Below are 16,194 nucleotides of genomic sequence, written 5' to 3'. Positions count from 1 at the left end.
AGTATCTGCGAGATGTCACTGTTCCATTCTTTAATGGGTCTTCCTCTTCTGTTCTTCCCTATTGGTTTGGCGTCCCACACTCTTTTTACTTGTCTATTATTGTCCATCCGGGTTAGATGTCCGAACCATGCCAATTTTTTCTCCTTGATTGACTCGAGTATCGGTTTGATTTTGAGTGTTTCTCTTATTTCTTTATTTCTGATTCTATCAGTTCTTTTTACTCCTATCATTCTTCTGAGGTATTTCATCTCTGCTGCCTGAATTCTGCTCTGATGTCTTTTGTTTAATATCCAATTTTCTGCTCCATATATCACTGTAGGTCTATATATTGTTTTGTATATTGTCATCTTGGTCTTTACTGATATTTCTTTGTTATTAAGGAATCCTCTATTTAGTGCTTGGAATAGTTTTCTTGTGTTTTCCATTCTGTTGTTTAGATCGTCCTCGATGTCTCCTTTGTTGTTGATTACTGTTCCTAAGTATTCCTAAGTAAGTAAAAAATACTACAGTTAACATTGATACCTTAACGAACGAAAAAAAAAAATGACGCAATTTTGCAAGTGAGTATTCATTTGTACGTAAAGATATGGAAAATAAATAATTATAGTCTATTAAAAGTATAATATTTGAATGTTTTTACTCACGGGACCCCAGTTTATAAAAAAATGATCACAATTGGTACAATAAAAAATGAGATAATTGAAATTTTGTCGCTATTTTGAACTCGTGATTTCATTTTTAAGACGGATAAAATTGCTATCCCCACCACTGCCTCTCGTAGATTTTTCTGTGATTTTAAATCAACATTTTAACCAAGTTTCACAAAAGAAAAAATGTGAAAATTTATATCTTCTAGGTACTTGGCGCAATAAAGGTAGGTATTTGTTTAAAAAACAGACCTCAAACGTTCCTACTATTGCTCTAATTGCCGGTCAACTTTGTTTCCAAGAACACTAAGACCAATCTTGAAGTTTTTCTTAAAATACGCTTCTTTTGCTGAACTTTCGACGTAAGTTTGAAGAAAAAAAAATGTTAATTGAAAATTTCAGTTATTATGTATGTATACAAAACTATGTACATATAATAAATAAAATATAGGTACATAATTATGTATGTACATACATATGTATGTATGTATAATGAATGTACTGTTTTACATACCTATGTACATATTGAATTTTCATTTGGAGAAAAAATCAGTAATTTTAGTTTATTTATTAAAAATTTATTTTCTAATATCAGCTCTCATAGTCCGTAGCAAGAGAATTCAGCGTTCTCCTGTTCAAAATAATTTAGTAGAAGTTCTGTTGCCTTCAATGCGTGGCTGTGTTTTATTATTTTTCTTTCCGTAACGAATAGCGAATTTTCGTTCTCATCACTCGAGTTTTCGCAATCAAACTGCGACGAAGTAGATGGCCTATCTTTTATGTGGAGATCTGCTATTTCTTTGTCACTCAGTTGTTCAAATACCTCTTCGTCTCTGTCATTTTTCAGCTAGTTTTTCATGTCGTCCCTATCAGCATGAATGAAATCCGGGAGAGCTTTGAAAATTTCAAGAAATGATTCTGTTTCTGGTTCTGAACAAAAATTTGTCCATCTTTAGTCATCAAAGTCGACTCAGCTGGGTGGTAAGGAGCATTGTCGAGTAATAAAACAGTTCTAAGAAGTAGACCTTTCTTTTTCAAGTGGTGACGCACTGAAGGTACGAATTTATCTTTAAACCACGACAAAAAGATTGTTTGGTTCATCCAAGCTTCTCGATGGTTGTAATAGTCACAAGAAAGACATTTTACTTCAGTTCCTTTGAATGATCGAGGTTTTACCGCTTTTCCAATAAGAGTTAATTTTAATTTATGATCTCCTGAAGCATTACAACATGTCATTATTGTAAGCCGTTCTTTGCTAGTTTTGTGACCAGGAGCATATTTTTTGGATTGAGCAGCTAAAGTTTTTAAAGGACGCATTTTCTAAAATAATCCTATAATCCTTATTCATCAGCATTATAATTTTGATCGGGAGTTAAATTAAATTTTTCGACTTAAACGCTAAAATTTTCAATAAATAATGTGGCTGAAACATTATCACCGCTAAGACTCTCTCCTTGAATAGCCAACTGCCAAGATACCGTGTCTTTTTTTGAATTTGTGTAGCCATCCTTGGGAAGTAAAGAATGACTCCTCAATTTTCAAGTTTTCATAAAACCATTTAGCCTTTTCACTTATTATTGGCCCCGAAATAGGAACTGCGTCAGCACGTTTTTGAATGAACCATTGGTAGATGGCTTCATCTAAGTCTTTTAATGAAGACTTTTTAATTGTTTTCCGAGGACACATTGTTTGCTTCGCTGACGAGACGAAGTCGGAAATGTCTTTTTTCTTCTTTAAAATATCACGAACAGTTTGCTCGCCAATTCTTAATTCACTGGCCAATTTTTTATCACTTTCACCTTTTTCAACACGTTTTATAATGTATAAAGCACAACTGAATTGTTTTTGTCCTGTAGGCAACAGGCCTGACCAAGTTTCTGAGAAAGTCGTTAAACATGTTTGTTCCTAGAAGGTTTGAATAGGTCGATATTGATGAAAACCATTCATTCAAACCCTTACAAGAAGAAATAATAATTATTATTATACCTTTATATAAATAATATACATTAATCAATAAAATTTAAATATTTTTCACGAAATAATAGTAAAATTCAACTTTTTTATGAAAAACTTTAACTAATTGTTTTTTCCGGGATTTTCTGATTTTTCCGGAAAGTGAACTTAGCACAGTTATTATTTTATCGAGATACAGCAATTCAGAAAAAAACCAAGGTTTTGCGTGCCATAGAAATGAAAATATGCCTATTTTTTCAGTGCGCTCTAATTTGGTTTCCATTCTAAAAAAGGAGCTCATACACGCGGTATTTTACGAATATCATCATTTTAACGGAATATTTCTTTTTACTCATTTTCGGTATTTGTCATTTACAAAATAAAACTTAGATCTTCGTTTATAATTTGTTAAATTTTCAGCTCTTAATGTTAATAAACAATGGAAATATGAATTGAATATGAAAAAAATTGCCCTCTTGGTTCCTATTGGTTATAGAAGGTTCTTTTTTTTATAAACATTGTGTTTTTCTATCACGTTTTTAGTGCAAGCGGTGACAAAAAATATCAAAGTAATTATAAATGTTTATATACGTAGAGGAGTACGACAGAGGTGCATTTTGTCACCGCTGCTATTTAATGTTTATAGTGAAAGCATCTGGCAGGAAACCCTTTTGCAAGCAAACGAAGGAATCGTAATCAATGGAGAGGTTGTAAATAATATTCGATACGCAGACGACACTGTACTAGTCTCAAGACGAATAGAAGAATTACAACGATTACTTACAAATATAAATATTGCCTGCAACAATTATGGTATAAGTATCAATATAAAAAAAAAACCAAGTATATGGTCTTCCGTAAGAACATGACAAAACCAGCACATATTAGTATAAACGGCATTCAAATTGAAAAAGTACCAAGTTACAAATAAGTACTTGGGTACTTCAATAAACGAAACTGGTGACCAAAATAATGAAATAAAAAGACGTATCGGAAATTGCCAGGGCCACTTTCATAAAGATGAGGAAATTCATCTGCAACAGAGATATTAGCATCCCTTTCCGATTAAGAATGCTAAGGGGCTACGTATTTAACACGCTATTATACGGTGCCGATACCTAGACTCTCAAGCAGAACAATATAAAAAATATTGAAAGTTTCGAGATGAAGTGCTACCATCGAATGCTCAAGATAAGTTAGGTTGAAAGAGTTACAAGAAAAAATAGAAGGAAAACGGAATCCAGGCCGTAGAAGAATGTCATGGTTGCGTAATTTGAGAGAGTGGTTTGGCTGTACCACTAATGAACTCCTTAGGTCAGCTGTAAACAAGGTCAGGATAGCCTTGATGATTTCCAATCTCCGATAGGAGTGACACAAGAAGAAAAAGATATGCTAAAAAGCCAGCTCCTTTTCAAACGGTTTTTTTAATAATAATTTTAATAAAATGTTGAAATTTTTTTAATAAATCTTAAAATTTAAGCGTCAAGGAATCGGTTACGGTCTACTACATATATACAGATTCCTTATTTGGACAAGTACAGTTGTTAAAATAATTTAATCCGTCATTTCCAAAAGGACACAAGTCCATTAATAAAACCTTCCGTACCGTTTCATAAGAAAGGGGCATAAGTCCAAGACACATGCCATTTTATTCAATTTTTCTTCAAGACTTCAATTTTTATTCGCCTTGTATGTTGACTCGTGGTATATGAAGATATGCCCTTTTCACAGAAACATGTAAAAAGCTTTAAGAAAATAATAAACTGGTATAACTATGGTATAACTATCGTTTATACCAAAAAGTAATATTAAAAAAAATATGACTTTCGAAATAAGGGGTCTTTTTTCCTTTACTGGTCTAACCGCACTTTTCAATTTGCTGGAAGCTCTTTCTAATTTTGTTTCCTCTTTATTTTCACAGGTTTGCTTACCTCCACGTACTCTAAATATTTATTACATATTCGCTTCCTACATCGTTTATGGATCTGTTTCCGCTAGGGACTAAATTTGGCGTATACTGGGTCATTTTAAGGTTAGGTTTTAAACCTCTGAGTTTAGTGTACTTAAAATTCTTAAGCTTATTTGAGATTGTTTGAAATCAGCACGATATCCTCAGCAAAGCATGATGTGGATTATTATTTCACCGTCGATGTTGATTCACAAGTTGACTACGATATCATCGCTAAATAAACATACTAATCATGTTAGTGTTGCCCGAATAAAACGTTTTTATTATTTGTACTTTTACCTCAAATGAGACGACATATTATTAACTTTTTTGACAAGGAAAATGAAATTCCTGTAGTTGGCTTTATACCATGAATCATAATTTGTAGTTGGTTGGCCAACCATACCATAGCCATAGTTGGCTGTATACCTTTAATTTAAACAAACCTTTATTACAGGTATATATGTTCTAAAAATGCCCTTTCAGGTTACCTCATAGAACGTTTTCGGACTAATGTCCATCATCAGTGCAATAACCAGGTATACCTGAGCGAAGCCACTAAATATATTGGTAAAAATAGTTGCTATCGAGCACCCATAGACACACCTTTTCTTGAGTTTATAACCCCTGGGAGTATCGCATTGCCATGATATAAATCTGTTTATAACTAAACCATCATTTAAATTTATCAACAGATATGTATGAATTTACAAAGTTAACACAGTTTAAAGGGTTTTTACCCTATATTTAGTGGCTTTACTTATGTATACCTTGTAACTGTACTGACGATGGACTTATTAGTCCAAAAACGTTCTGTGATGTAACCTAAAAGGGCATTTTTAGAATATCTATATCTTTTATAAAGTTTTTTTTTTAAATAAAAGTTTTTGTTAATTTTTTTGTGAATAGTAATAAAGAACAACAATATTTCAAGTTGGGACAAACAAAGAAAAAAGAAGTATAATAAAAAAAAATAAATAAAACTATATTAGACTTGGTCTTAATATGAAATAAGTATTCTATTTTTTATATATAGATACAAATACATGTTGGTATTCTTATTTTGAGCAGTGTATAAAGTGCTCAGCCATATAACTGGTTGCGGGAAATTTTCTAATTTTAAAAATTCTCACGTGTTGCGGGTGATCGTAGAAATCCTCAAGGTATATAATCTGGAGTTGCACGAAAATAACACTCTTTGTATACAGAAATTCCGGAAGAACCAGTCACCCCGTTCTTTTTGAAAATGGTTAGTAGTGTTTGTGATTTATTTGATGTTGTGCCTTCTTTGGATTAAGTTAGTGAGGGATCTTTTGTATTGGTCGAGGATTTTTTAGAAAAATTAAATAAGCAAAGGGTGCCTGGTGTTTTTGAGAGAAGGGAATTGTTTCCTGAAACAAACCTGTAGCCGTAGTTTAGTTTTAGAATCTTTCACCATTTATTCTACGAAATAATAATCAAGCTATATATTTTATAATAACAGCTATACCTATTTATTATATAGTTTTAAAAGATTTCTTTACATTTATTTATATATCGGGTAAGGAATTAAAATATTATTTATATTGATTATATACAAGAACATTTGTTTCTGCTTAGCAGTTCTTAAATTATTTTTTAACTTAACTTTATTTATGGTTCATTTTTTAATCGTCTTTATCTGTTACACCTACATCTGATTTACCTCTTTTCTATTTCAGGACGTTTCTTCTCAAACTTTCGTTAGCTGATTTAATTTTATGTAGTTAAATTCAGAAAACACTTTCCCAGAATATAATAGTCTTTTCTATATTATTTAATTAATTAGTTAATTAATTTTTTTTATTTAAAGACACAGTCGCATCCAACTAATGGTTATTAGCGACGGATCTGTACAATTTTACAAGAATAGGTATATTACATGGTTACAAAAAGATTTTTTTTTCCTACAAAACAGTACTAAAAAAAAGTCAGCAATTTTATACAAAAAAAGTTAAATCTTATGGAACACATCGATAGCTTTTAAATAATCTATTAAGTTCTTTGAATAACTATTTTAACCTAACACAACTAATAAATTTGAATCTATATTATAAAGAGATTGTTGATGTTTGAATTTGTCACATTCAAAGATATTTACTGTTAAGGTTGAATTGCAGCGCTCGCATATTGGTGGGTTACATTTTGAAAAAAGATAAGAGTGTGTGAGTCTAGTATGGCCTAATCGTAATCGGTTAACTACACTCTGTTCATGGCAACTTTTGTACAAAGGTTTAGTTCCTTTAACTGTGTCTTTAATTTGTCGTAGTTTTGACGTTGGTATTTGCCATTCGTTATGCCAGACTTCTAAGATTTTTGCCTTAATACAAAGCTTTAAGTCTTCTGGACCGCACTTTAATATTGTTTCTGAGTCCGCACTAGACACTGCACTACGCGCATTTAAGTCTGCTTCTTCATTTCTGGGGATACCCACATGAGAAAGAAAGAATCCATATCCATATGAAGTCAACTGTTCTTCCTTTTTCTTGACATGTGTGAAGCTCTGATTTGATCATTTTTTCAATTGGGTATTTAGGATACACTCGTTGAGTATTTTATTAGTCAAGTATTGTTATTGCCTTATGTTATGATTGTTTATTTTATTTATTTCTTTTGTTTTTTTGTATCTTTTTGAAACCAATTCATTTAGTTTCGTTAGCTTTTTCATTTATTTATTTCCTTCAACCACGCAACATCACTAGCGTAAAAATAATAAGTAGGTATTAGATCATTAAAATTTTTGTTATCCAACGCATTATGTTAATCTCTTGGTAGTTAACTATGTTCTTTTAGCTCCAGACAGATATTCTACAGATCTTGGTATACTATGTTTATACAGTACAGTATTCATTTAAGGAAATCGTTTCTTAAAACATGATCACATTTTAATTTCTTTTTTATAGCTTTGCAGTCCTAGGTGAACCTTTGTTTTTCTAATAAAATACTGTCATTATGCTTTATTCAGGGCCAGTCTTGTATATGTGGTTATTCTTAGTACCTGTAGATCTAAAAATCGTGTTTTTTTGAGTTGTCTTTACCCCACAGGTTTTTCAAACATCTATTTCCATACCGGCTTTTATTTTATCCTTTATATTTAACCCATTAACGTCTAAATTATTTTTTTCCATATTTCAAAATTTTGCTTATTTATAATTATCAGAACTATTGTTCTTAATATGAAAATATTCATGGCATTGTTTTATATCTTTGCAATTTTGAATTTTGACCCGTCCTATAATTAGATCACAGAATGTTCGTGTTATCATAATTACAAATATGTATGAATTAGTTAAAAAAGATATGAGTAATAACATTTTTATTTGCATCCTATAAAAATAAGTTTATGTTTTATTATATTATAAAAAATCAATTTTTACACAATGTCACAGTACACATTTTCCACAATATTTTAGTGATTTGTCTCGCTCTTCACGTTTCTCCATGAAGTGTTCTTTCCCATAGAATTTTATGTCCGTAAATACTTTAGAGGTAGGGAACTGCTACAGATCGAGGAAAATCTAATAAAGTTATATTTCCCTTATTAACTCGTGTGTAGAGAAGCCATGAATTTACTAACGCCGTATCAATCAGTCGTGTGAATATTATCGAATATCACATCTTTGCTCCGCTATTGGCATTATGTATGTATATACGTTTAATCATCAATTTTAAATTTCAATAAAAGTTAAGGAATTTTTCGGGTCCAGTACCGAATAATTCAGAAATATAAACATTATTTGTAATTGATCACTAACGGTATTTTCCACATTGCAGCTGTGGCTTATTACTTTCTACGTATCTTATCGGGCAACTGAAGTGTAATTAGTCAAATTCTTCAGAAGTTATTACGCTCCAACTTTATCGTTATCTGGTCAAAAATGCCTTCTCAGGTTTCTCATACTAAACGATATATTCAGTCGTCGATATATCGTCGTGTACGACAGCAAGTTCACGTATATTTTTGTAAATCTCTCAATATAATAGAAATAAAATCATCACATATTTTAGATGATAAATAGGTTACCGGTACCGCATTTTTCAATTTTTTTATGCGTTAATATTATTAATATAATAAATATAATAAATATTCCAAGGCACCTTTATAATTAGCATTATTTTTACTAAAAAACAGTGATTTTTACCACGAAACGCTAAACAGTATAAAGAAATAAATTTGAGTGTCGTTGCCACACATTTTAAATACTCCAGTTTAAATACTCCAATATTTTTTTCTATTTATCATTTGTTTTTCCAGTTCCAGTAATTTTAGATCTTATTATAAAAACTAAAATAAAGTTAATGTGGTCACTGGGGTTTTCATACTCTGACAATTTTTTATGTACATTTTTCCAGTCTTTCGTCCTTTTTGGCCATTTCCGTTGTTGGCCTGGAAAATAATTTACAGATGTAACAGTATAATAAGTTGTTGGTTTCAGTAAAAGCCAACCAATATCTTTTAACTTTTTCCCCGCTATTAATTATTCTGAAGGAGACAATACATAATTTTCGCCATAATTGAATTTTGTTTACAAATCTCTTAGTTTCATCATTACTTTGAGATTATTTTAAATTTATAATTAGTGATTTTGTTTCATCTTCATAATCGTAATTGCTTGATTTTAACTACTGGTCTTTTTGCAGAATAGTTTCAGACACAACAGTAATTTACTTAACAAGTTCCGAAAGTGATATTTTACGAGACGAGTAGGAAGTTTCCAGGGCGAGCCGTAGGTGAGTCCTGGAATCCTGCGAGTCTCGTAAAATTACTTTTGGGTCGTGTTACGTACAATATTTTTTCTGCAGCCGTTTTCTATGTTTATAAAGAATGTATGGATAAACTTTACTTATGAACTTTTATTAAACACCTTAAAGTTACTCTCGTGAGATCAACATTAGAAAAATCTACTTATGAATAATAATAACACAACTAGAACAATTATTTACATTGATATTGTTAGGAATATTAACAGAAGTGACAGTATTGAAATTAGTGTTAGACGTGGACTTATTCATTTATAGCATGTGCATTTTTATCATTGCTCCATTTTTGAAATAAATCGTAGACCAATTCATACCTCTTTCTTGACTTTACCGGCAATAATTCATAAATAGCGGCTTTAGCAGTCTCCCTAATCTCATCTAGAATCATTTCGGCTTCACTTTCACTGCTGATTTCCATTTCTTGAAATCGAAAAACGAAAAATTGAGCGAAGACACACGAATCTTAAACGACAAGCTTTGTCATAATAAAATACAAAGTTGATGTTATTGTCAAAGCCGTTACCTAACTACCCAAAATCGTCCCGAAAGTAGCTACTTTCGGTACGAGTTGTGTAAAATGGTACTTTCGATTTAATAAATCATACCGAAAGTTTTATTTTCGAGACTGATGCAGAAAAATGATGTTTCTGGAGTTTAAATAGGTGACATTTGTGAAAATGTTGATGATTGGTGTAATTATTGTTCTCCATCTATAGATAAAAATTCGTCCAACGATCTTTCCATCTGTGTTGCCACTTTATCTCGATCTGCTTGTTGTTTTCATTTTTCACTTACGTACTAAAAAGAAAGACGAAAATGATCTTCAATTAAATTTATTTTTACACACTATCACAAGTATAAACAATTATTTTAATTAAGTAATGTAATATTTTTATAAAAACTTACATTTTTAGTTTAGGAATTCTAGAAAGTATTAACTACGAATCCAAAACAATCTTTTTGCAATCAAGTCTCGGTGCTTAAATTTTAATTGCACAATTTTTAATCAAAACTTACATAAGTTGCAATACATAACGTTCAGGTGAGACTGATTTTAAAAATAGTTGACTTTTTAAACACGTACACACATTCACATCCACGAGTATGTTTGCATAAATACGGGAACGCTCGTACACACTTTTCGACTTTATCAAATCAACGATTCGGCATCATTTGGATATGTTGTAGCAATAATGATGAATATCACGTTTTTCTGTTAAATAAAAATAAAAATTAATTACAAAACTTAAAAAATTAAATTCCTAATTTTGGAACACCAAAAATTACGGGCCCTAGGTTGCTTCGGATCGACTAACAGATCGGACTAAGATCGGAGTCGACTACAGAGACATTCGAACAATAGCGAGTCTCTATTGGGGCCAAACAGCTAAAGTGAAAGTAGGATCTACATTTACCAATAAAATTGAGATCAAGAAAGGGGTACGACAAGGCTGTATCTTGTCTCCTATTCTCTTTAATATATACTCAGAAGAAGTATTTAAGACAGCGCTGGAGGAAAGCACAGAAGGCATTAAGATAAATGGAGAAATAATTAATAACATAAGGTATGCTGATGACACTGTGATTCTAGCAAGTAGCATGGAGGAACTGAGTTGCCTAATGAGTAAGATACAAAAAACAAGTGCACAATACGGACTCAGACTAAATATCACAAAAACCAAATGGATGTTAGTAAGCAAAACCCAACAACCACCACAGCAACTGATATTAGACGATGAAAGAATTGAACACGTGGATTCGTACATCTACTTGGGAACAACAGTTAACTCAAATTGGGATCAAGCGAAGGAAATACGTATAAAAGTAGAAAAGGCAAGAACATCGTTCACTAACATGAAGCAAATTTTCACCTCTAAAAGCCTCACCCTACCTCTCAAAATTCGACTTCTGAAATGTTATGTATTCCCGGTTTTGTTATATGGAATGGAGGCGTGGACAATGACCGCAACATTGATGAAAAAAGTAGAGGCCTTCGAAATGTGGGCTTACCGACGTATATTACGTATATCCTGGACTGAGCACGTGACCAACGAAGAGGTACTACGCCGGATAGGTAAAGAGAGAGAGGTAGGAATAAGTATAAAGAAAAGAAAGTTGGAATACTTGGGTCACGTTATGAGACACAATAAATATAGAGTACTACAACTGATCGTCCAAGGGAAAATAGACAGCAGAAGGGGTCCAGGGAGGAGAAGACACTCGTGGCTCCAAAACTTGCGGCAATGGTTCGGATTGTCATCTGCTGAACTATTCAGATCTGCCGCAAACAAAGTCAGAATAGCCATGTTGATTGCCAACGTTCGGAACGGACAAGGCACATGAAGAAGAAGGTTGCTTAGGTCTTGGTCCGCCCCTGGAAACGGCTTATAAACAGGATGACCGTAAGATGTGTTGAATATGGATTAAAACTTTCTAAGACAATAGTAACGGCTGTCAGCAAAACCGAGTTACAACCAATGAACATCAGAGCGTATGGAATAAAGTTAAAAAGAGTACACAATATCACCTATTTGGGCACCAATCTTAACGATAACTGATATATCAGCAAAGAAATAAGAATACGCATTGAAAAAGTCAGGGTCACCTTTTATAAACTTTTCATTAATAGAGATATTACATTGAACTTTAAAATCAGATTATTACGCTGCTATATATTCTCCACATTGCTGTATGGCATGAAGAGCTGGACTCTTACAGAAACACTAACGAAAAATCTTTAATATGTTGCCCATTTTAATTAAGGTAACGAGAAAAAAGAGTTAGACTTACTCACAATTAATTTATTCTACCACTAACGACCGGTTTCGTATACTATAATTTTCTGTGCATCCTCAGGTCTCCGGTACACGGCAAATTAAATGCTGAAATTACAATAACCAGTATTAGGGTGCTACCTGGTACAAAATAGATAACAATTATGTCAATATTATATATATGCAGTTATATTGGTTATCATTTTAATTAAATAAATAATTAAATAAATTTTTCTTGCATGCAAGAAGGATATTAACATATTATTATATGCATATATTATTTTCATATTATATATTTAACATATTATTTTCCAGCCTGGTTGTGAATATTACTCTTCCTTTAAAGAACTTTCCCAATAGTTGTCAATTAGTGAAATAAAGTCAATGATCACTAGTCTCCAGCTGACCATAACGGAGCTTTAAATATATTTTCTCTCACAATTAAAAAAAGTTCCTTGTATCAGCATGCAAGTACAATTTATTTAATTATCTAGTTAATTAAAAAGATACACGAATATAACTGCACACATATAATATTGACATAATTGTTAAGTAAGTAGAGGAAGACCATCTACACGTTGGGCTGACGACATCAGGCGTATCACCAAAAATTGGCAAGAAAATCGTAAATAATGGAGGAGTTTAAGGGAGGTCTATGTCCAGCAGTGCACGTGATAAATGAAGGCTGGATGATGATGATAATGATAGTCTGGGTACTCAGGGGCAACTTTTAAAGTGGTTAATTTCTTATCTTATAGAAAGAATACAAATAGTGCGTATTAAAGGCTTCCAGTCGAATGAGATAGAGGTATCATCTGGTGTACCTTAAGGATCGCACCTAGGTCCTCTTGTCCTATTTAATATCTATGTGAACGGTATTGTCTCCTATTTTGTCTATTCACACTCTGTCATGTTCGCAGAGGATTTAAAACTTAAGAGGATCATGAATATCTATGATTGCCACGACCTAAAAGCGGATTTAAACAGTTTGAACCACTGGTATCAAGTAAATGGTATGGAACTTAATGTTAAAAGTGCTAGTTAATGGTCTTTAGTCGTTATAGAAACCGTACCAACCAAATCTATAATATAAAAGGTTGTCCTTTAGAGTCTGTAACCCAAGTTAAAGATTTAGGTGTTATCCTTGATTCCACCTTATCATTCATACCGCACACATCGATGAATATTTTAAAGTCACTTCAAATGTTAAGCTTTATCAAACGCCATGCTAAGGATTTTATTAATATCGCTTTCATTAAATTATTATACTCTTCAATAGTGAGACCTCACTTGGATTACTGCTCATGTGTCTGGTCCCCCCCACTATAATGTTCATATTCAGGTCATTGAGAGGATTCCAAATAAATTCCTAAGATTTGTTTCGTTTAAGAATCACCATTACAACTCTTCAAGTCAAACGTATGCCCAAGGATCTAAATAAATATGCTGTTGCATCCTCACAATCTACTGCATTCCCATAGTTTCAGTCCGAAATAAGAGCCAGGATAGAAATAGCAAGAAATGCGTTTGTAAAAATGAAAACAATTCTCTGCAACAAAGACCTTAGATTAGAACTAAGAGTAAGAGCACTGAGATGCTACGTGTTTTCGATACTGCAATATGGACTTGAAAGCTGGACATTAAAGCAAGAACACATAAATAAGTTAGAGTCCTTTGAAATGTAGTGTTACAGGAGGATGCTTAGAACAGCATGGACACAGAAGAAAACTAACACGGAAGTATTGCGAAAAATGGGCAAAGCATGCGAAATAATAAACACAATAAAAATAAGAAAGTTACAATAACTGGGACACGTAATGAGGGGACAGCAATATGAACTGCTAAGGCTGATAATACAGGGAAAGATAAGAGGAGGAAGGAGTATAGGAAGAAGGAGAGTGTCATGGTTAAAGAATTTAAGGGACTGGTTTAAATGCAGTTCTATGGAACTCTTCAGAGCAGCAGATTCTTGAAGCCTTCGAGTTATGGGCCTACAGAAGGATATTAAGAATAAGTTGGGTGGATAGAGTCACGAATGTCGAGGTGTTGAGAAGAATTGGAAAAGATAAAAAGGTTTTAAATACAATTAAAGTCAGAAAACTGCAATATCTGGGACATGTCATGAGGGGCGAGCATTATAACTTGCTGCAATTAATAATACAAGGAAGAATACAGAGTAGGAGTCGCGGAAGAAGACGCATCTCCTGGTTAAACAATTTGAGAGCTTGGTTTAACTGCACTTCTGCTGACCTCTTTAGAGCAGCGGTATCGAAAGTGCGAATTGCCATGATGGTTGCCAACCTTCTTAGAGGAGATGGATCATGAAGAAGAAGAAGAGCAGCAGTAGATAGAGTAAAGATAGTGATGATGATATCCAACCTCCGATCCGAAGACGGCACTTAAAGAAGAAGAAGTTTCAGTCCACAACTGTTACAAAAAATTAACCCCCATGTCCCTTTTAGGCAAACCAGGTTTATCAAACTTTTCCAAATTACCCACAATCGAACAAGCTATGGATATAATTCATATCTATTTAGGTCTGCTAGGTTTGCAAATCAGTATACAGACAGGTTGGATTGCTTTGAAAAGCAAAGTATTTTTAAAGTGAAATTAATATCTTGCACGTGATTCTTTGATGCTACTAGCTGTGTAATTTAGTTTAATTGATTTTAAATTGTTACCTGGTTTTTGTTTTGTTTTGTTTCTTTCTTTTTTGTCTATGTTGCTTTTAAATTTTATGACATGTAATAAATTAGGGTTTTATTTATATTTTAGTATTAAAATATTGTAATATTGTATTTAAATTGGGAAATTGCTCGTTTACATATCTAAATTTTATTATTTCGGTTTATATGTGGTACTCTCTTTATGTTCTTGGCGTGGTTCTTGGTATAATCAATTTATTTTTTTGGGAGAATCAAATATATTTTTTACTACAGGGTAAATTCTACTGACTCAATTAGTATAATATCTTCATGACATGCTATCTCATTTATTTCTATTGTTGGAATTATCTGTAGCCCACGTAAAATTTCATTAATACTTTTTGTTTTGTTTTGCGTGTGTAACGTCGTTTATAAAGTGAGTTAGGTTGCAATTTTTTTTACATTCCGCAAATATCTTTGGGTAATTGCATTTATAAAAACTTATTATTGTTATTAATATTTTCTCGTTTAATTTCTCTAGTGATATTCCAACAGTTAAGATGTAAATTTAACTTAATTATTTCTAGCATTTAACATTGTTAAAATTTGAGAGTTGATATAAAATCAAATAATTTTGAAAACAAATTAGCATTATATAACTAACTTATTACAAATATATATAAATCTATGTAGAGATATTAAACAAAAATCTCTCTCTCTCTCTCTCTATCTTCTCTCTTCAATAGCGCTACAGCCCAAATCGCGCCTAGATCTCCTCTAAACTATGCCCCCAACCATGCCGGTTCGGCGTCGATCTTCTCCAGGTTCTCAAGTCTAGCAAATTTTGAGCGTCCGCTGCTACTTCATCCTCCCACCTTTTTGTGGCCTTCCTTTTGGTCTTGCGCTCTGCATTTTACTATTTAGGGCTCTTTTTGACAATCTTTCGGTCTCCATTTTAACTGTATGACTAGCCCATCAATGTTTTTGAAGTTTAAACGAATTCTGAGATTGGTGCCTCTTTGAACAGTTGGTAGAGTTCATGGTTGTACCTGGATCTCCATACTCCGTTTTTTTAATAGGTCCAAATATCTTCCTTGGGACTATTCTTTCAAAGACTTCCAGATTTCTTTTTGTATCTTCTGTTATCATCCATGTCTCAACAATAATGACGTTTTTATTTCCAAAAATTTACCTCATAAAAATGCCATACGATATTATCCAGATTTAGCCATATGGCTCACACTCGCTCTAAGCGGAAAATTTACTCATAACAGATACCTACGATATCAAAAGGATTGAGCTCCAGTGGGACTCTTTTTATGTTATCGAGTCCTAGGTGACTTGGTACATCGGTGTATCTCCCAAAATTTTCGAACGCATCTGGACGTCGAAAGTAGCACAGCTTTCTGCATGATCTTATATAGATATTCATTTATACCCAGCTTTTT

At 32.6% G+C, this 16,194-nt stretch overlaps 2 protein-coding genes across 2 annotated transcripts in view; one reads left to right on the top strand and one right to left on the bottom strand.

Annotated features, from left to right (window-relative positions):
* Window positions 1-16,194, bottom strand: part of LOC140432515 (neo-calmodulin-like) — a 315,188-nt gene that overhangs the window by 40,343 nt on the left and 258,651 nt on the right. The gene's annotated exons all lie outside the window — the stretch shown is intronic.
* Window positions 5,686-16,194, top strand: part of LOC140441196 (troponin C-like) — a 107,106-nt gene continuing 96,597 nt past the window's right edge. The window contains exon 1 of the mRNA XM_072531770.1: window positions 5,686-5,797. Coding sequence (XP_072387871.1) covers window positions 5,795-5,797 — 3 coding nt within the window. The 5' untranslated portion in view covers window positions 5,686-5,794. The remainder of the gene's footprint in view (window positions 5,798-16,194) is intronic.

This window comes from Diabrotica undecimpunctata, chromosome 1, assembly GCF_040954645.1.
Source record: "Diabrotica undecimpunctata isolate CICGRU chromosome 1, icDiaUnde3, whole genome shotgun sequence".
Classification (NCBI taxonomy): domain Eukaryota; kingdom Metazoa; phylum Arthropoda; class Insecta; order Coleoptera; family Chrysomelidae; genus Diabrotica; species Diabrotica undecimpunctata.
Note: the sequence above shows the minus strand (reverse complement) of the source record. Positions and strands in the feature narration are given on the sequence as shown.